This window comes from Phaseolus vulgaris, chromosome 9, assembly GCF_051622355.1.
Source record: "Phaseolus vulgaris cultivar YP4 chromosome 9, ASM5162235v1, whole genome shotgun sequence".
NCBI classification, from domain to species: Eukaryota; Viridiplantae; Streptophyta; class Magnoliopsida; order Fabales; family Fabaceae; genus Phaseolus; species Phaseolus vulgaris.
This window is the reverse complement of record NC_143506.1, coordinates 21,991,654-22,014,052: the sequence shown is the minus strand read 5'-3', so window position 1 is coordinate 22,014,052 and position 22,399 is coordinate 21,991,654. Positions and strand designations below refer to the sequence as shown.

Genomic DNA, 22,399 nt, shown 5'->3' with positions numbered 1-22,399 from the left:
TTGAAGTGTTGTTTTTGTGTAAATTATATGAATTTGAAATAAATTCTGGTGAACTTAAAAGACAAAATATGTTTGATTAGACATAACAAAGTTTCTTGAATTTCCTTTTTCATGTTATGATTATGTGTATCTTCGGCATTATTATTATTATCTTCCTCCCATAAAATTCCAGCCAAGAAATTAATTAAATATTAGTGATACTTTTATAGAAAAAGCATCTCATATAGTCTACACAACATTTCATCCAAACCACAGTTTCCACTTGAATATTAATTGTAAAGCCAATATAATTTGAGAAACCATTCATCAACTACGCACAAAATCCTGGATAAATCAACTAAAAAGTATATCAATAGTACACACCATTTAATCATATAAATAATGTCACATTGTGTAATGAAAAAAGAGAATGCAACATACAATGTATCACATATCCATTACTCTGAAGCTAGATTGACATCTAGTCTTGAATAACGACAGTCTTGAGAATCATGATAATAATATCAGCTAATCAATCATCTTCCACTAGTTAAGGACAAGGAAATTCGGTTTGAAATATCAGAGCCAGAAGGAATGCTTCTTCTGTTAACACCATCAATGCTAAAAGAAGATGATGGTATTGCTTTGAGAAGATTTTCAGTCTCCTCTGACGACAAGTTGACTTTTTCCCATTGGTGCTTCTCCACAATGTTTATTCCTTCAAGTTCTATTGCCACTTCTCTCATGGTGGGCCTTTCCTCCCCCTTCAACCTCAAACAGTGGCTTGCAATATTGGCAACATCCATTAATTGCTCAACATTTGCCTCATCTATTATGCGGCTATCTACAATGTTAAGTAACTGACCCTCATTCATTGAAGAATGGAAGTGAACCGCTAAGTTTCTATGAGCATCTGGCCTTTCAAAAGAGAGTGCCTTCTTTCCTGTTAGTAGTTCGGCTAGGACAACTCCAAAACTATAGACATCACTTTTCTCTGTTAACTGGCTTGAGTGGAAGTATTCTGGGTCAAGATAACCCAGTGTCCCCAACACCAAAGTGGTTAACTCAGTTCGATCAACAGGAATAATCCTTGAGGCTCCAAAATCAGAAACCTTTGCAGTGAAGTTGTGATCAAGTAGTATGTTTGAAGTTTTCACATCTCTATGTACGATTGGTGCATTGGTAGCAGAATGCAAGTATGCCAGGGCCCCAGCAGTTTGTGTTGCTATTTGTAATCTTCTTTTCCAGGTAAGTCTTAAAAATTGGCTTTGATCGTATAGATGGTCGTAAACAGTTCCGTTGGGAACGAATTCATAAACAAGTAAGGGAACTTCTGTCTCTAAACAACATCCCAAGAGTTTCACCACATTTCTGTGATTGATTTGACAAAGCAGAATCACCTCATTGATGAAATGCTCAATTTGGTTTGGGTTACTAATTTTGGACATTTTTATTGCTACAATCCTATTATCAGGTAATATTCCTTTGTAAACTGTTCCCTGCCCACCTTCCCCTAAAACCATGTCTTCATTGAAATTGCTGGTGGCCTCTTTTAGTTCTTCCACAGTAAAGATTTTTGTCATTTCAGATGATCCACCATACCTGCCTATCTGCTGTTGTAATAACAGGCCACCGTTTAGTTCAAAAAAGTGTTCTTTAAGTTTGTTGAGTTTTCTTTTCTTTAATGCACAGTACACGTATAAGGTTCCCCCCACAAGTGCCAATATACTTCCACTCACACCTGAACATCGATAAGTGCAAACAATTATTTTCTCTCTTATGCTCAGTTGTCGATAAAACATTTAATAAAAAGTAAGTGCCATATTCTTCAGATATTTCATGATGCATGGACAAACTCAACTTGAAGGCATATATACAGACAAAGGAAAAAAATGTTGTAATGGAAATATTCAAATAGAGAAGAAGTCATGTATATTTTGAGAAATAAGTTTGATCTCTCCTGTGTATATGTTACACGCAGGCTTTAAATTCAACTTGCTTGTTAAAGTTATTATGTAATGAGAATAGAATGTTTTAACAGACAATAGCATACTTACTGAAAGCAATTATGATTTTGCTGTTACTCTTGCGAAGACATCCGGTTCCATTGTTTTTCCCATCTCCTTCATATCCCTTTGGACAAGAACAACTGTAGCTCCCGGTTGGACTGTTGCTGCATGTTGATCTCCCCTTTAAACAGTCGTGCAATCCTTCAGCGCATTCATCAACATCTAGAAGAAAAATAACGAGTTTTAAAGAAAAAAATGTTCACAATTTGTGTGTAATCTGTCATTAATTTTTACACTTGATAAGCAAAAAGTAGTTAGAACAAAGAAATACGAAATAATTAACACTCCGGTTTCAAAATAAATGATATTTTAACACAACAAATTTGTTATTTAAATTTTATCCTCAAATAAATAATTAATAGTTTTTTAATATTGTGTGCATAAAATTTGAAGCCCTTGATAAAGGTAATTTTATAAGATTGATTCTAATATAAAAACAGAATATGAGTTATTTTAAAAAGGAGGAGAATGTACAGACCTACACAACCATCATGTAGGTATGCGTTTCCACGAAAACCTCTGGAGCATTTACAATGGTAACCAGGTCCCTCCTTTGCATTGTCACATTCACCGTGGTTTGACTTACACGCATAACTGGAAGCATTATTCTTAGCATCTAGGCACGTGTTCCCCACTGCCCAATCCATAACCGCAGGAAACGTGCTGCTGCTGTGAAAATTGCGCAGGTTTGCCATGGAGAAATTGTAGGCTCCCTCCTTAACCAGAAATGCATAACCACATGGGTAGGACTGGAATGTTTTGTTCATGTTATTTATGGAGATATGTAGAGAATAAATATCGAATTCCGATAGCCTTTGTCGAATTGGAGTCTCGCAACAAAAACGGCCGGAGCATGACTCGTCATGTGGTGGCTCGTCCATCATACTACTGTACACAGACACGCACAAACAAGTAGCGTATTCGAATGTTGAATCTACAGCTTCTACTACTCCTGCAGTGTTAGCGCCCAATACAGTTAACTTGTTTTGCTTGGATGGAAGGTGAAAAGGTGTGTAGAATTTGTACGACCAGAAGTCGTTCTTTAATTCATCTGTCTTGTTATTGAAGCAACTTGTGGCAACTGGCAATGAAACGTCCAGTTGGCCGTCGAGTGAGATGTTAAGCATACGCACATCTTGATGAAAAGTTTTCAAGAATGGAATGTTATGGTTGCAAGTGATGAGAAATGAGGTGTTGAGAGAACAGAGCTTTGTGAGGCCAAAGGGAAAAGGAATGGTGACGTTGCCACACTTTGTTATGCAGTTTGGCTTTGACATAGGTTGAGTTTTAGCTGCTGCTGCTGCTGCAGCCAGGAGCACAACAAGTAGCAGCTGCTTTAAACGGACACGCATCTGCACTTGTTTTTTCTTTCAACTTAATTTGGTCACCACTGTGCTTCTATCTTTTAATAAGTGTATGGAATGAATGATTCAGAAGACTTGGGGTCAATGATAATTCCCCTCCAATGGTTTTCCTAATACAGTAATTCTTGTCAAATATTCAGAAAAGATGTAAGAAAATAAATATTAGAATGATTATTGCAGGGAAGACTCGGGGTCAATGATTACTTTCAAATTGGAGGAAACAACTTTGCATCTACAATGTATAACAAAGATAGAAGACCACTGAATAATGATAAAGAGAACAAGGTATAACAACCAACGCCAAGGATCCACGTGCTTCAGAAAGACAACTACACGTACTTTTTTTTCTCACTTTCTGGTAAACTACGACAAGTATATACGTGGCAAATTTTCCAAACCTATGTCAAGAGAAACAACTTGACAAGATTCGGATTGGCAAAAATACATGTTAATTGGCCAAAAGCCGAAATGAAGGAGTGGCTGCAAACGGAAGCACATAAGGAAATGTGAGGATTTGAATATGCGTCACTGTATTTGGATTCAAGACTATACTAGAAAGAATGTGTTCGAAAAGTTGTGAGATCTAATTCGTTGTGAAAATGTTTTGAATATTTTTTAAATATATATTTTTTAAATTTAATAATAATATAAGATATTTTTGAGTAAAAGTATATAAATTAAATATTTGTAAATTTAAAAATTATGATTAGAAAATAAATTTGTATTAAATATAAATAATAATATTATATTTATAATAATAATGATTATATATTTTATTTATTATAAATAACTATACATTAGTGTTATATTAGAAATTTTATTTTATTATTAATTTTATTTTATTAATAATATCATTAAAATTTATGTTAGTTCAATTTAGGTAATAATTAATATTTATATTTAGATAATTTTAATATTATTTAAGATATTTATATTATATTATATATATTTTTAAATTAATTGAATATTTAAATATTTTTTTTAAAAATATTATGATATATGAATTAGTAACATAAAAATTAGATTTTATATTTAATATAACATTATTTATTTTAATTTTTATTGAAATAAAACATGGAATCAACTTCAAATTGTCTATACAATATATAAAGTCATTACATTCAATCTCAAGACTAAATTAGAATATGAAGTAGTAAGTAACTAAAATCTTGGTAGCTAATGGTTAGATACTAATTTAGAAACTATTTTATAAATTTTTATTAATAATAAAAACCGTTTTAGATATGAATAATTTTTAGTCTCTAAAATAATATCTAATTTAGTTAATATAGTGACTAATTATTTTTTTATCTCTAAATTTGATTGATATTTAATGATTTTCTTGTAGTGATGGTGAGATGAATATTAAGCAATGTGCATGACACATTATCACAAAAGAGTATAGTTATGTCAATTGAAACTTCAAAATATTTGAGTAATCGTGATAGGCAACCTACTCTAATGACCATTGATTATAAAACACGATATTTTGATTATGACGAGAACTTGGACATAATATCTTATTTGATAGACTCATAGGAGATTAGAAAATCACCAAGAAAAACATAAAAGCTATTAGTTGATTTTCTAGTATCTAAACATTTGTTAGTCTATATTAGCATTGTTGACTGGTGTACTAGTACGACTGGATGACCCAATGGGTCGGCCAACGCTCGAATCAAGTTATCATCTAAACCACGGTGAGAAGGCCACACGATGACACGTGGCCGACGACCCTTGACATTTAACCAAGGGTTGACCAAGTCAACAGGGTTAATCCATGGTTAAGGGTTGTTTAGCGTAACCCTAAACACGAACCAATTCCATAATCCGGCCCACCAACGAAGGCCCACTAAGGTAATATAAATAACACGCATTTCAAGGAGAAATGTACGTCATTATCTACAGTACTTTGACACCCGAGTGCTAACACCCCGACTGACTTGAGCGTTGGAGTGCCTTCTACAGGTACCATCCCCGCCTGTAGAGCCAAACGACCGAGAGAACGGAGGTGTAGCTGAAAGCTTGGAGCATCGTAGACCGACCGAAGGTGGAAACAAGAGTAATCGTTCTTTAGGTACTAAACCCGTTCGAAAACAACTGAAAAAAAGAAACCTTGACTTGGAATGAGCTGCAAGTAATCAAGTACACATGTCTTCCACTACTCCTATATATAAAAATATAATATAACTTATGCATAAGTAGTATAATATAAAAGTATTAGTAAAATAATTATTATCAATATCTTATGTAATAAGCTTATAAGTGAAAGACGAAAAAAATAGAATAATAAAATCTTACTTTATATAAAAAATTAAAAGAAAATTTTAAAAAATTAAGAATAAAAAATGAATAAATACAAAAGTTAAAAGTTAATTTTTAAAACATGCCAAATATAGAAAAAGGGAGATTTTTAATTGTGTATTAATTTTTTTTTTGCAGATTTTTGCAAATATCATCTAATGATACACAATCAAGCTATAATTTTTAACTTGACGATGGTCTGTCAAAGATCTTCAAAAACTTAGTTTGAAAACTATCATTCTTAAGTTAGTGTAGATTTAATAACATGCAACTTAACAAGATGAAATAAAGAAGAATTTACTCTCAAATTTTTATATTTGTTCGTCTGATAGTGTAGACTACGTCCTCAATCAACTAATTGAGTTTCACTATGCAAACTACTTTTGCAAGTTACAATTGAGTATTGTTTTGAGTGTACCTACTCTTGACTAAGTCATTGAGTATTCTTTTCTTGATAAACCCGTCAAGTATTTATTGAACACTTAATCACATCTGACTAGAAACTCGAGTATTATTTTAGAACGTAGCTACTCTTAGTTAACCCACTAAGTATTATATTACACATAGTCGCTATTGTCTAGACATAGATTTTTCTAAAGATGTGATATAAAAGATCACAAGGATTTGCTCACTAGAGAGGCTAGTGTCTTACAACATATACAAGGTTTAAGCACTCTACTAGTTTGCTAATGAACACAACAATCTTCTTGTAAAACTTTTTTGGGGCACAAAATTAATATTTCAAAAGTGTTTTACACTACAAAAAAACGTGTATAATGCGGCGGTTATTTTCGTAAAAACTGGCATTTTTAACCGCCGCATTATACGTCTGTGGCGGTATTGCGTACCGCCAGAATTCTTGCCGCCACAAAGTTTAATGTGGCGGTCAAATGAGAACCGTTGTAGCAGACGCCATAGTATGCATTGTATAATGTGGCAGTTTTAAGCGTGCAATTGACGTCAGTTATAAATGTCGTAATTTTAAAACTGGGTAAACCAATTCTTACGTAAATTGTGGCAGTTTTAACCGCCACTTAATATAGTATAGTATGACATTTATAATACACTTTATAACTGTCATAATTCGAATATTAAATATTTAATTTAATTTTTAATATTTATAACAATTTATTTAATTCTATTTTATAATTTGATTTCATAATATTATTTAATTTGATATTATAATTAAACTTTAATTTTATTTTTAATATTTATAATAATTTATTTAATTCTATTTTATAATTTGATTTTATAATATTAATTAATTTGATATTATGTTTCATAATATATATAATTAAGTTATAACATAAACTAATTTCATAATATATTTAAAATTGAGAAATATAATAATCAAAAGATGAGTTCATTCATTCATTGAAATAACAAAGTTGATAATGTCAAACTAATCCAAACAACAAGTAAATTAAATTGTCAAAATGTAAATTGTTTCATTTTCTAAACATATTACAAGTAAATTCTCAATCCTAATTTGTCTTACTCCCTCCACTTGATCTTATATTCTGGTTTGGTGATGGAGCACCACTAGCAACATCCAGTGCCTGGAATAAGTTAAAATATGTTTAAAATAAATGAAAACAATATTATAATAAAATTTTAAGTATAGTAATTTATACCTCATTAATAGATGCTTGTACCAAATTTGCTGCCATTGCAGCAAAATGTTCCGGCACGTCTGGTCTAGAAGCAATGTAGGCTAGCATAGTATGCATTTGGCTCCTTACAACTGCAAGTTCAGTTGCCATCTTTTCTACCTTTTCTTCAACATTTGTTGAAGACCCACCACTAGAGGAACCATTATTCATATTGCTTACCCTTGTTGTGGATTTCCTGAAAGCAAGGGTAGGACAAGCTCCATATGAAAGTCCTCTGACCCTCCCTGGATGCTCCTTTCCAAAAATGACACCAACAGGATCATTTGGAGATATATGTGATGCAGTTTCTGGATTTTCCAGCATTAACTCATCAATTTTATCCTACATAAAAATGGAAGCAACCAACTTTAATGTTCGTCTTCCCAAAACAGTCCAAAACAGTCCAAGACAGTATCCAAAATAGCCCAAAACAATCCAAAACAGTCCAAAACAATATATACCCATGGTAGAGACAATATGTTCCCAAAACAGTCTAAAACAATCCAAGACAATATCCAAAATAGCCCAAAACAATCCAAAACAGTCCAAAACAATATATACCCATGGTAGAGACAATATGTTCCCAAAACAGTGTCCAAAACAGTCCAAGGAAGTATCCAAAATAGGCCAAAACAATCCAAAATAGTCCAAAACAATATATACCCATGATAGAGACAATATGTTCCCAAAACAATCCAAAACAATTCAAGACAGTATCCAAAATAGCCCAAAACAATTCAAAACAGTCCAAAACAATATATACTCATGGTAGAGACAAAGTGTTCCCAAAACAATCGAAAACAATTCAAGACAGTATCCAAAATAGCTCAAAACAGTCCAAAATAGTCCAAAACAATATATACCCATGATAGAGACAATATGTTCCCAAAACAATCCAAAACAGTATCCAAAATAGCCCAAAACAATTCAAAACAGTCCAAAACAATATATACTCATGGTAGAGACAAAGTGTTCCCAAAACAATCGAAAACAATTCAAGACAGTATCCAAAATAGCCCAAAACAGTCCAAAATAGTATATACTCATGGCAGACACAATATGTTCCCAAAACAGTGTCCAAAACAGTCCAAGACAGTATCCAAAATAGCCCAAAACAATCCAAAACAGTCCAAAACAATCCAAAACAGTCCAAAACAATATATACCCATGGTAGAGACAATATGTTCCTAAAACAGTCCAAGACAGTGTCCAAAATAACCCAAAACAGTCTAAGACAGTATCTAAAATAGTCTAAAATAGTCCAAAACAATATCCAAATCAGTATCCAAATCCAAAATAGTATGTCTCAAAAATAGTATATACAAAAAACAATTACTCTGTTCAACATAAAGAAGAAAATGAGAGGTTCAAAACTGATATAATTAGAAGTTACCCCAATCTCCATAGCTTCATCATTAACATACGTGCCATTCTTCCTCTTGTGTGTGATCTTCCACATCTCAGCCCGGCCAATGTTCCTACCAGTCTCAATTTTCTATACATTCCAAAAAGGATAATATAATTACAAAAATACATAATATATTATAAATCAAAATATATGCCAAATTCACAAAGCTACATATATGTAAATATACCAGATTATCCCTCCTTCTTGACAATGCCATAGCTCCACCAGTGTGAGGAATAGTTTGTTTCTTTCTTATCTCTCTATTCCTGTTACACAGTTTCTACACAATAAAATGAAATCAGTTTTTGCAAATTTAAAATCATGTTGAGTGAGAAATATATGAAATGAAAAGTATGTACCACTGTGGAAGGCTTGAGACGATAATCCACAAATATAGCCCACTGCTCCATGTTAAGACCATCTGGAACATTCTTTATCAAGTCATTTCTGCTTAACACTGGGTCATAGAATTCATTCCAGAGCTTGCATCTATACTCCCTCCACAATTTGCCAATTTTGAACATAACATCTCTCTTAGCGAGATCTTCATTTACCATGAAGCAAAAACGACTCTTCAAATAATACAATTGTTAGTCCACATATATATTCAAAAGCTGAAATAAGAATGTACATATTTAATGTTTTATTGAATGTAGGGTCAATTACCTTCAGTTCACTCTCCCATATAGTATCCTTGTAAGTATCAGGCACAGATGACCAACTTTCAAAACTTATAGGCAACAATATATGATTTGCTGCTACTGTCCACAAACTCCAGCAAGCAAACCACATGCTTCTCCAATGGGTTGAAAGTTATCATCATAGTTGACAACCACACGTATTCCAATGGGCAAATTATGAGCATCCCTAACCTTGAGCTTCGTTTTCTGAGTAACTCCATGCTCATCTATAAAGTATAATAAATTAAGGTATCTGCAATGAAAGTAATTAAATGAAAAAGAAAAACACAACAACAAAATTAACATATGTTTACCTATAGTATCAACAAACCAATAGTGGTTTGAATGTCTGCCTTTTTTGGTGCCACCCTTTCTGCTTCAAATTCTAATGTATGCGGTTGTGCAGATTGAGGGGTATGTGGTTGTGTAGACTCGGATGTATGTGGCAGTGTAGACTCAGATGTATGTGGTAGTGCAGAGTCAGATGTGTGTGGTTGTGCATACTCAGATGTGCCTTCAGGTTGTGCAGATTGTGAGATTGGTGGTTGAGCAGACTCAGTTTGTGGTAGTGCTGCTGATTGAAAAGTAGGTTGTAAATCTCGTGGTTGTGCAGATTTTGAGATTTGTGGTGGTGTATGTCCAGATGCTTGTGGTAATGGAGATCCAATATGTGGTTGACCAGATTTAGTTATTTGTTGACGTGTAGTTTGAGGCGTGTCATTAGGTTGAACATAGTTCCTCACAGATGTGTCTGAACTATGTCCACCAATTGCCTTAAGCAAGTTCTTAATCCTCTTAGGCTTAGGCATATCTGCACATAAAAAGGAAAGAATAAAATACAAAAACAAGATATAACAATGCATATCAAAGTACATAATCAAATAGATGTGCAACTAACAATAACCATACATGTGCAGTTTTATTAACAAACCAAGCTTATTATTACTCTGACATTGAGTCATTTTCATGAAGTTCGTGATCATTGTTGTCCTCGTTTAATAATTCATCATCTTCATCATCCCTAAACAATGGCAAATGTTCAGACTCGCTGAAAAAATGGTTTAAATCTTGTTGTGGACATGGTTCCAGTTCACAAACTTCATTATCTCCTTCTCCCATATCATACAAGTCTCGTGGTTTCAAGTGGACGACAATTTTCCAATCCTTGTTAACTTCATCATTAACATAATATACCATTTCAGCTTGTGAAGCTTCAATATATGGATCATGCTCCTCACGATCTCCCATGTGAATTAATCTTGAAAAATTAATAGAAGTAAAACCCCACGGATCCTTTCTAAGCCCCCTATCTCTTGTGGTGTCAGCCCATTTACATTTGAACAATGTCACTTTAAAACGACCATAGTAATTAAGCTCAATTATATCTTCTAATTTTCCATAGTATGCCAAATCCGCTTCCCTAATGTTTTGATCAACCATACTTGCAACACATGATGTTGATGAAGTTAAGTAAACTCCACTGTTTTGGGTTTTTAACCCATGTTCTCGACTTTCGGTCCTAAACTTGAATCCATTTACATTGAAGGCAGAAAATCTTCTAGCATGTGGAGTTGGACCTTGAGATAGATACTTAAGATCATTTGACACTGTACTTGAAATGTCTGGGTTATTAATCTACAAAAATAAGGATTGAATGTGTGAACATATGTTACAAACTATAATAAAACAACTATAAAAACAGTTCATGAAATCCTTATTAACAATCCTTTCTATCTCTATATTTGAAATTCTTCTCCCTCTAGACCTCTTTCGCAAATGACTTTTAAATTCCCTAAGAAAATAATCATAACCAATGTGTTACTAATGATTCCATTAAGGACACATTTTGAATATAATTAAATTTATAGTTGTGTTAACACTCACTGAATGAAAGGGGTAACTTCAGGGCAATTAAATAACACATATCGATGTGCTTGAGTTCTTTGCATGGTTGACAACTCAAAAGTTGAAGAGGCACTTACTACTCTACCAATTGGTGGGAAAATGGTACTCAATTGTGGCATATTTGTATTACAAGAATGATCCACACGTGAAGGCCTGTTACTTCTTGTCTCAACCCCTTCCATATATTCAGAGGTAAAGGTCAGAACCTCTTCAGCTAGGTATCCTTCGGCAATGGAACCTTCAGGTTGTGCCTTGTTTCGAACATATGATTTTAAATGTCCCAAATACCTATAAAATAATTTTTCAATTAGGATAATCAAATATGAAGCTTAAAAAAACTTCAAAATCTATGTGTGCCAAAAACATTTACCTTTCTATGGGATACATCCAACGATAATGAACCGGGCCTCCAAGTTTGGCCTCACCAACTAAGTGACAAGTTAAGTGCACCATAACTGTAAAAAAGGTAGGAGGGAACAACATTTCCATGTGGCAAAGAGTTTCAATGATGCAGGACTGAAGTTTATCAAGTTCGGTTTGGCTTAAACTTTTGCCACATAATTGTCGAAAAAAATGAACATAGTTCTACTATCACTGCAGTCACATTGTTTGGTAAAACATTACGTATGGCAATGGGTAGTAAATGTTCCATAAGAATATGACAATCATGACTCTTGAGGCCAAAAATCTTTCCAGCTTTCAAATCAATACACCTTGAAATATTACTTGAGTATCCATCTGGCATTTTCACATCTTTCAGTGTTTGTAAAAACGTTTTTTTCTTTGGTTTTGACAATGAAAACACACTTGGCCGAAATCTTCCTCTTTCATCTGGCCAAAGTTCATTCCTTATACCCATTTCTTTAAGTACCTTTCGGGCTTTTAAATTATCTTTTGATTTCTTAGGGTCATTGAGTAATGTATACAAAACATTGTCACAAACATTTTTTTCAATATGCATGACATCTAGACAATGGTGTAACAAGTTCGTCTCCCAATAAGGAAGATCAAAAAATATACTTCTCTTTTTCCATTGTTCTGCTCCAACAACTTCAAGAACATTCTTTCCCCGACCCCTTTTACTTGTATCCGTAGGTTCTAATGGTTTTCCAAATGTAACATTGATACCCTCAACTTCTTTAAATATGTCTGACCCTGACAAATGTTCTGGTGCTTCCCTTAGTTCAGTTCTTCTGTCAAAAAGAGAACGACTCAATCTGAATCTATGTTCTTTATGTAAAAATCGACGGTGTCCCATAAAGCTGTATTTGCCCCTATACAACAAAGAAGACTCAGTGTCAAAGTTACAAGTTGGGCAAGCAAGACCAGTGTGCGTGTTCCATCCAGATAAATTGCCTAGGCCAGGGAAGTCACTAATTGTCCACAACAAAGCCGCTCGCAATGTAAACATTTCTTTTTTCGAATAATCAAAAGTTTGCACTCCATCGAACCAAAGCTCCTTTAATTCTTTTATGAGTGGTTGTAAGTATACATCAATGTCGTTTCCTGTCATTTGATTTCCAGGAATTATCATGGATAGGATAAAAGAGGTTTGCTTCATACACTCCCAAGGAGGACGATTGTATGGGATGAGGACTACTGGCCATATACTATAGCTTGTACTCATGGTTCCGAAAGGGTTGAAGCCATCACTAGCTAAGCCCAGTCGTACATTTCGAGGATCATTTGCAAATTCTGGATGTAATACATCAAATGCTTTCCAAGCCTCGGAATCTCTAGGATGCCTCATCCACCCATCCTGGTTATCCTCTGATGCATGCCATGTCATAGATTCAATTGTCTTAGAACTCATAAACAATCGTTGCAATCTTGACTTCAATGGAAAATAACGCAAGATCTTTGCATATTGTTTCTTATCTTTATCTTTCCACTTAGACGTTTTGCACTGTTTACATTCTTCTAAGCTTTCATTCTCTTCACCCCAATATAGCATGCAATCTTTTGGACAAGCTGGTATTTTGACATAATTAAGACTAAGTTTGTTAATCACATTCTTGGCCTCATAAAATGAGTTAGGAAACTTAGCATGTTCAAATGCGTCCTTTAGCAAGTTTAGAATCATGGTCATTGCTTTATCACTCATTCTACACATGCATTTTATATGATACAACTTCAACATGAATGATAACTTTGAATACTTGGTACAACCTTCATATAGTGGTTCATTATTGTCCTTCAACAACGCATCAAAGTTTGTATTTCCTTCACCATGCAACATATCATCTTGTACACCATCATCTTGAGTACCCTCATCAATGTGATCATCGTGGTGCCCCACAAACCCAAATGCATCGTTCAACATGTCTTCCATTGGATTATGAGATTCTATGACATCTTCAATGACATGCGCACTTGGAACAACCACAGACTCATTTCCACTTAGTCCTTCACCGTGCATATACCAAGTTTGGTAGTTTTGAGGAAAAGTGCTACATGTTAAGTGTTCTTGAACTACATCCCTTGTTTGCCACTTATTGAAACCACACTTTGAACACGGACACTTTATGACAATACCATTAGCATGTCCAAATGCAAATTCCAAAAATTCATTCAAACCATTTGCATATTCAATGGTGTTTCGTGGTTTAGAAATCCAACTTTTATCAATTGGCATGACTACAAAACAAAACACCATAACAAAAAATTACTTACATAAATGTGTTAACTACATAAAATAGTTAATCAGAACCTACATTTACCAAACTAGCTTTTGGTAAATTTTATGGGTCACACAAACAAAATTTTAATTATACAACCAATCTATACGCTTCAAAACAGATCTGGATGGTTGAATATAAAGTTAGATCCAAACCAATTTGCAAGTTGGTTTGGATCAATTGTTGTCTCTATGAATTTCTTAATCATTCTATAAATAATCATTATCAAATAACCATTATAAATAACCATTATCATTCTATAAGCTAACACAATGCAATCAAAATTTAAGTACGTGCAGGTCATCTTCAAATTAATGAAACTAAGTCTGTAAAGGCTAATATATAATAAAAGTTGAAGTAAGACATGAACCCTTGCTTTTTGTAGTTAACCATTCATATAAAAACCGACTCATGCTTAAGTAGAATAAAAATAAATGGCTAAACCTGTAATAAATTCCTGGGGTTGAACCTGAATTTGCAATATTATCCGGGAACAGTATGGTGTAAGAAATAAAATAGACCTGTAAGAAAACAAAAAAAAATAACACGTTACACATTGAAAAATACATAAAAATAACCTTTAAGATATAATTTTTAAACAATGCAGACATACAAGAACAAGTTGAGATAATTCATTTTATAGAGTTCAATGGTGTCAATTGATCCAAATAAAATACTTTTTGTAACGTAAATGTTTTTTTTGTTCAATGTTGTTTATTCATCTTATCTAAAGACCAAATTTGAAGCTCCAATCCCAATTACGCTGCAACATTCTTATCTAATCCCAATTACGCTACAAGCCACTTAGTTAGGACCATGCATGGCTTCTCATTTGTCCTATTTTCCCACTTTCTTAGCTTTTCATCGTGGAAAGCAAGCCACTTAGTTAGGACCATGCATGGCTTCTCATTTGTCCTATTTTCCCACTTTCTTAGCTTTTCTTCACCCAAATTCTATCTTAAAGGATCCAATCAATAATCCATAACTCACATTCATGTTCCCTTCATGTTCCTATACTGCTTTGGGACCAAACCCAACACAAAAAAACCAATGGATCACTGTCACTGTTTAAGCAAATTCTCGTGAAGCAACTTATCACATGCACAGAAAAAAAAGTCATTGCTTCCAAGTTGTTTACATCTAGTTTATTCATAAATTTATTTGATGGAGCATTTGATGGGCATATACTTTTATCAAAGCATAAAACTGATTGATTCTTCCACAGGAATATTACGGGCCTCTTCCTTTTACCCCGATCATTACCAACCCAAAAACCTACACATATGGTCTAAAGAAACTATTGTTTAAGGTCCCCTCAATACCACAATTCAGCACTCATTATGTTACTTGTGCAGTAAAACCAAGTATAATAAAAATGATGGTGGCAGCGTCTAAGAATTTGAATCCAAAGCTGAACCTCCCTTCCACACGCTAGTTTACTGATATGTAGTGACTTCACATTCTTCATCTTCCATGATCCAGCATGAACCAGCAACGGTTGTTGACATCCAATATACCTTACATGGCCACCTACAGGGTTCATTAACAATGTTCCATTCCTTATTTCATCTGCATACCCAACACAAACGCTCTACACCCTTGCTACCATTCTTTCAACCATACTTCCATTCTGTTTCCATTCTTCTATATTCTACATTCCAGCAGCAGACCACAATTTGATTTGTGTACTTCTACATTCCAACGTATACACACCAACAAATTGAATGATTAAAACAAAATTTCTGCAACCAAATTCAAGATCCTTTCTCCATGTAGCTCCCAAGGTGATCGTGCATACCACTTGCTCTGCTCCACACACAAAACCTCATAATTAAAGCTTCTTGCAAATGCTGCTACCGCCACTCTACCTTGACCTGCACAAACCACACCAGCATTCTTTGTTTAACATCAAGCAACTTCAAACCTCCCTTTTACACCTCCAATCGGCTTCTAGCTCCAAGTCTGGCATCAGAGTTACCTGGAAGCCACCTAGCAAACCCGATCACCCTTGGAGCAGCACCTTCAGCCAGCACCTGCTCTGTTTAACTCTCAAATGAGTGATATGGAAACTCTCAAAGTGAATTAAGAGATCCTTGTGCTAAACAAAACCACAAAATCCAAACCAACGAAGTTATTGGTTTCTAAAGAAGAAAAAGATCTCATTGAGAGATAATGAGCATTCCTTCCACCAACGAATCCCAAATCTGCTAACGATTTTAACCTATAACAATTTCAAACAATACACTCCCAAGACAGAGGTTTAGGGTTTCGTGAGCACAGACCTGAAAAACCTGGCGCGAAGGCGGCAATGACGAACTCAGGGTTTCTTGAAGGTCAGAGGAACAACCTTGAGCGGAGCGGCAATGGCGGACAGAGGGTTTCGTGAAGCTCGCCTGAGGGTTTCGTGGGTCATGAAGGTTGCGTTAGCGGAGAAGGAGAACATAAAACGGTGCTGGTTTCATGAAGACACTACAAGACGGTTTCCAAAGTGGGAGACAATGTTGGTTTCCAAAGAAGAGGAAGACAAAATGCTGCTGGTTTCATGAAGACACGAGGGAGAAGAAGTTGGTTTCCAAAGTGGGAGACAAGGCTGGTCCAAAGAGTGGGAGACAAGGCTGGTCCAAAGGCTGGTTCAAAAACAAAATTAATTTTTAACAAATTTTTTATTTATTTTTTTAAAATGAAAATAAAGAGGAATGGTATAGGAGGGAAAGCAAACACGGGAATTTTATTTTGGAGGATAATTATGGCGGTTAAAAATGCCATATTCTAAAGGATCATTGTGGCGGTTACTAAATGTCGTATTATACGGCAGATTGTGGCGGTTATTAATAACCGCCATATTAAAACCGCTGCATTATACAAGTTTTTTTGTAGTGTTAACACTTTGCATATCAAAAACTCATTGCTCTTCCTCTTGAAGGATGTCTTTATATAAGTGTTGAAGAAAAGGAGTTATTACAAATTATTTTTTGGCCGTTAAGGTTCTTCAACTCATTTAAACGTCTTCCTCGTGTCTGATGAGCTGAACATAGATGATGCATTAAATGTGATACATGCATGCATTAAATGTTCTTCTCCTCTTAAAGTAACATCTCGATAACTAATAGTAATTATCGATCCTTGGTTAGAGTTTCTTTACTTGAAATTGTGTAAAACAAGTCGTTCAAGTCAAATAGTCTTTTTTAAAGTGGACAAAACTACCACTAGGGTGTTGTTGAAAGATAACTTTAGTTCATTTTCAAAGAGATTTTTGATGTGACAAAATTTTACAAATCATATTGACAGAGGAAGGTAGCAAAATTTCCTTACAATATAAAATAAGCACAAATAAAATTTCGTGAAGTACAACGTTATGTGACCATCTAAGCAAAATATTGCTTAAAAGATGGAAAAAAAGATTTCAATGTTCATTTATTAAACAAAATACTTACGTTTTACATGATCTGTTATAAAGGAAAGTCTTTCGTCTTCCATACGAAATATGATCATGTTTTATACTTTGTTTTTATTGATATTTAATCAAAAATGGATTTTTTTTTCTAACATTAACATGTCACAAAACATGATTTCAAGCAAAATTTTTTAAAAAAAAACACTACATTGCAATAAAGGAAATTGCAAGCTAGTAAAAAAAAACGTGTTTGTTAGACACTAGACACTAGCAACAAAGTTGGACAAACTCTTTTACCAGGAAAAGAAACTAGAAGGTACACGTGACAAACATAACTTCAAATATGAATGAGTTTTCAAGGAATCAATCCAATTCTTTACTCGGTCAAAGTCTTCATCATGATCACACTAGTGTAGAACAATGCTTTAACAACGGTTAAAAATGCTATATAAAGACGATTTAGAATCGTCGTTATTTTGGGTGTCGTTGTAAATCAGTTGTTTATAATGACGATTCTAGAATCATCGTTATAAAACCACATTAACGATATGTATAAAAAACTGTTGTTATTTCTCCAAATAGACAATGAAAAAATAAAATAAAAATGTATTTTTAAAGACGGTTCCTACTGAAATCGTCCTTATAATTGCTTTTTAAAGACGATTCACAGACGAACTCGTCGTTAAAAATGTTTTTTAAAATGTTTTATTATTATATATATACACTAATTTGCATAAAATATCAAATTTCCAGAACAATAATGCATGTAATATCATAATTTAAATATGAAAGTCTACATACAATAAATTTGTACATATAACATTTTATAAATATATGAAAAAGTTTGACATGGTTACCTTAAGGTGCAACCAAGAGAGTTTCTTTGCATTTACACTTCCCCTCCCACTCAACGTGTTATATCCAGAATAAACACTAAAACAATAAGATTTCATGTTAGAACACATAACATTTTGTAATGTATGAGTAATAAATTTGTGAATGTAATATAATCATAATGGTTTGATAAATCTCTAATTTATACTAGGAAACATCATGCAAAATTTCAGAATTTTCTGACAAATGAAAGTATTGGAACTAAAAGCTTAAAATACCTTAAAAATACGTAAATAATACTTATAAATAAAAAAAGAATAGTAAACAGTGGATTTTTGGAATTTTAGTTGATCCCAATCCTCTTTGGTTTCCCACGTGATTCGTTACCTTGTTTCGAGCAACTACGCGTCTCCATCCGACTTTTCTATTAAAAGTTATGACCGTTTAAAGTTTTTTCATGCTAATATTTGACAACTCCAAATCTATCACTCTTCTCTTCAATGTTAGGACTCCTCCATCAAATATCTAGTAAATAAAGTTTCCACAAACCCTAAACCACTAACTAATCAACACATACATGTAAATATTTATTATAAAAATAATTAAAACATTAGGGTTTAGGGAGGCACCGTGCACTGATCTTGGCAGCGTGTGTGTGGTAGAGGAGTTGGCGGCATGCGGAATGTGTTGTTGCGCGGAGGTGAAGGTAGGTGCGGCTTAGATACGCGCGAAGGAGAGATGCACACACAGAAGAGTGATGCACGCGCGGGGGTTTGACGAGCAAAGGAGGGCTAGAGCGGAGGAGGGCTGGAGCGACGACGAAGGAGGTGTTCACAAGCGACACTGGCAATGACAAGAAGGACCTGTGCCGATGATAGTGGAGAGAAGGAGCGGGCAATGGGAGAAAGAGAAGGAAGTGAGTGCGCAAGTGAAGATGACAACGTGGATGCGCGTGAGAGTCAAAAAACGGGTACAAATAACGACGATTCCAGGACAATAATTATTATATACCCCTCAACAATAGATATAACGACAGTTCACAGAACAACCATTGTTATTTAAGGGCCAAATTGACCTATTATGACGATTCACATGACAATGTCATTAATTTATTTTTTTTTGAGATTTTATACTAGTATCACATTCTACGTGTCATTACAATTTGGTTCTTCCTTGTAAATTTTTGTTTTATTCTGGGTATCGTGGTTGAGGCAGTGGAAGCAAAAGAAAGGAAGAGCCTAATTAGGAGCTATGAAACTAGCTAGTAGCCACTAATTAAACTTGAACAAACCTAGCATATCACCTTCATTCTTTTATGCATCTGTAGAAGATTTTAAATGTATGAACCTTCACTAAGTATATGTGGCCTAGACGGCTATAGCTATTAACTAATCAAAAGGGACGCAATAACTCTGACATAAATGATCTTAAAAAGTATGCACGTTTCACTTACACCACCATTGCATTATGCTCATAAAAAAAAACATTGCCATTATCTTTCTATATTACTATTTAATACACCATGCTGTCGGGAAATCAGCATATAATGTGCCATGCCACTTTTCTTTCTGTGGACACTTATTCACAGATACCAACTTTTCCTTAGTTAAACCAGTTTAACGTTTGATCTATTCAGAGCTACTAAAAAGTTTGTCCCTAAAAGAGAGGAATAAAAAGAAAAAAAAAAGCAAATTACTATAAAGGAGCATTTTCCTCATGTTTGCAGCTCCATGATCTGTAAGGATAACAAAACTGAGGTTGTAGGTCTTATCTTAGTTAAGCTAGACTGTAAGGACTTCAAAATGTGAAAAAGAAATATTATGGTTTTATTTTAATATAATGTTGGCTTGATCAATGATTCATTTGAATCTATAACTAAGAACAAAAGTCCTGTCAGCAAATACATTATTATAAAAACATACAATTTATAAGGTGTGTTAGTAAGTAAAAGATTGGCTACTTCTTGAGGTTAATTTTCTGTATTTTGAAATATAGGTTTAAACTAGAGGAAGTGAGAAATAATAAGAAAGACGGTGAATTAACTATTAGCATCTAACTAATAATGGTCAAAAAGTGATTGCTTATTATTTATTCATAAAATTTCTGACACATGCACACTCACATTCAACTAGTTTATTACATAATGAGAGCAGCGACATGGATTGCTTAACAGCATAGAATTATCAATAATGTCTGCCATTTACGCATCCTATCCCAACCAAACGAGTTGGCAGCTTCCGTACATTACTGAACATGTCTGCTGCAAGAAGCCCTCTAAAGCTTCTCTATTTAAAGCCAAGTGAAGGTTCTGTGCAGTTCCTGAGTAGTGAGTAGTAATAATAATATCAGTAGTCATCATGCCAGGTTTCTGGAGGCACCACTTACTGTTCTTGACTCTTCTTGCTTTTGTTGTTCTATCAGAAGGGTCAAGATTTCCCAAGAATTTTTGGAAACAGATGCTTCCCAAGAAGCTACATCCTCCTTCTTCTTCTCCCTCCGGAGGCACAAACTCTGTGCTTGCCACTTCTTCCACAGCTTCCAAATCTGATATCAATCCCTCCATAGAAGGAAAGGTCTAATGTTAGTTATGGTGATTTAGATCCGTCGAACTGTGAAAGAGTGCAGTCTTGACTTGACAGAGAATGAGTGTTGATCTGGGTCTGAAGATAGTCTCTTGTAAAGACATTTAATCGCAGGATAAGTTTATGAATGACAATAATTAGTTACTTGTAAAATCTTTGGAGAAGCATTTCAATTCTCATGCAACATCGTTATTGGTTATATTTTCCTTAGCATTTTGATCTTGTTAATAAGTAGGTATTTTCAAAGTAATTCATGTTCAGTTCAGCAGTGTGCTTGCTATTGAGAAGGGAAAAGCTTTTTGTTTTATACACTGGCTTCATGCATTAATTCTTAGTACCAATAATATTGAAACTCAAATTTCAGTTAACGTAGCCAGGGGGTGCGAGGAGAGATATTATTGTGAGATTTCATACTTCACGGTTTTTTTGGGTGGTTAGATAGTCGGGAGGTTTGACATGTGGACACATCTATTTTATTTATGTTTTTTAGGGTGTTCTACTTTTTACAATATTCCAAGTATTTTCATGTTTATATTTTTTTCATATCAGCAATATTTCTATATATGTTTATATTATTTTCTTATCAGCAATATTTCTATGATTATATTCTTATCGGCAATATTTTCATGTTTATATATATAGTTTTCGATAAAAAGCTTATAAAAATTTACACATCACTATTTAACATAAAATTATTTTTAAATAATAAACTTGCCAATATTTCTATCATTATTATCTGAAACTTGTCAATATCTTTCTTTTAAGTAGAAATATTTTTTAAACATGTATACTTATGCCATCATTTACAACAACAAAACATGCTTACTTCAAATCTCATTAAGAAATTTTGATGCAAAGAACCCACGAACTTATTCATGAAGATGGTCATGCCATTCTCTTCATATCCCACACAATAAATACTAAAAATAATTTGTCTATTTACATATTGATTATTACTTACGGATATAAATCTGTATATAAATTGAGCATTATATACGATTATTTACATACGAATTTAATTCAGTGTATAAATACACATTACATATGGATTTTTTCTTCGTATATAAATCAAAAGTAATTACATACGAACATAATCCGTATGTAGTTTTAGAGCCATGAAGCAGAAATAATTACATATGGATCATATCCGTATATACAACATTACATTTTTAATTAAAAAATAAAAATTATTATATAAGGATTTTATTTGTATATAACACATTATATATTTAATTTAAAAAATGGAAATAGTTACATACGGATTTTATCCGTATATAATGTATTACATACGAATTTTTAAAAAGTGAAAATAGTTACATATGGATTATATGCGTTTGTAAAGTTGAGACATTGATATATTTAATGTATTAAAAAAATTAATTGTTGGTTGCTATTCAGTTAGGGTTAGGACTTAGAAAACGAGAAAGAGAAATAGAGAAGAAAGAAAATTGAGAGCAACGTTGTCTGTTTCTATTGTTGAATCGGAATAATATTAGATTGGAACAGCGTCGTCGCCCCTTACCGGAGCTAGTGGAGGAGGAGAGACCGAC

General features: G+C 33.7%; 2 protein-coding genes and 1 pseudogene across 2 annotated transcripts; all 3 read right to left on the bottom strand.

Moving 5' to 3' along the window:
- Positions 1–302: 302 nt before the first annotated feature.
- LOC137820260 (wall-associated receptor kinase 2) lies at positions 303–3,542 on the bottom strand. Its single transcript, XM_068624233.2, has 3 exons — positions 2,527–3,542; positions 2,037–2,210; positions 303–1,720 (listed from the first exon to the last, which is right to left on the bottom strand). Exons 1-3 carry the CDS (start codon positions 3,398–3,400, stop codon positions 516–518), a joined length of 2,253 nt encoding a protein of 750 aa, XP_068480334.1. The 5' UTR covers positions 3,401–3,542; the 3' UTR covers positions 303–515.
- A 3,658-nt stretch (positions 3,543–7,200) lies between these two features.
- Positions 7,201–9,300, bottom strand: LOC137822291 (uncharacterized). The gene is made up of 4 exons (XM_090295669.1): positions 9,136–9,300; positions 8,964–9,056; positions 7,351–7,710; positions 7,201–7,275 (listed from the first exon to the last, which is right to left on the bottom strand). Exons 1-4 carry the CDS (start codon positions 9,298–9,300, stop codon positions 7,201–7,203), a joined length of 693 nt encoding a protein of 230 aa, XP_090151795.1.
- Positions 9,301–10,398: 1,098 nt separating this feature from the next.
- LOC137822290 (uncharacterized) lies at positions 10,399–20,830 on the bottom strand (annotated as a pseudogene).
- Between the last annotated feature and the right edge of the window lie 1,569 nt (positions 20,831–22,399).

Bases quoted from the DNA above. Each gene is read 5' to 3' on its own strand.
- LOC137820260 (XM_068624233.2), bottom strand. From the start codon at position 3,400: ATGCGTGTCCGTTTAAAGCAGCTGCTACTTGTTGTGCTCCTGGCTGCA. The intron at 2,211-2,526 runs GTCTGTACATTC...TTTTTCTTCTAG, and splicing joins CCTACATGATGGTTGTGTAG to ATGTTGATGAATGCGCTGAA. The intron at 1,721-2,036 runs GTAAGTATGCTA...ATCGATGTTCAG, and splicing joins CAAAATCATAATTGCTTTCA to GTGTGAGTGGAAGTATATTG.
- LOC137822291 (XM_090295669.1), bottom strand. From the start codon at position 9,300: ATGTTCAAAATTGGCAAATTGTGGAGGGAGTATAGATGCAAGCTCTGG. The intron at 9,057-9,135 runs GTACATACTTTT...TTTATTGTGTAG, and splicing joins GTCTCAAGCCTTCCACAGTG to AAACTGTGTAACAGGAATAG. The intron at 7,276-7,350 runs GTATAAATTACT...AACTTATTCCAG, and splicing joins TACAAGCATCTATTAATGAG to GCACTGGATGTTGCTAGTGG.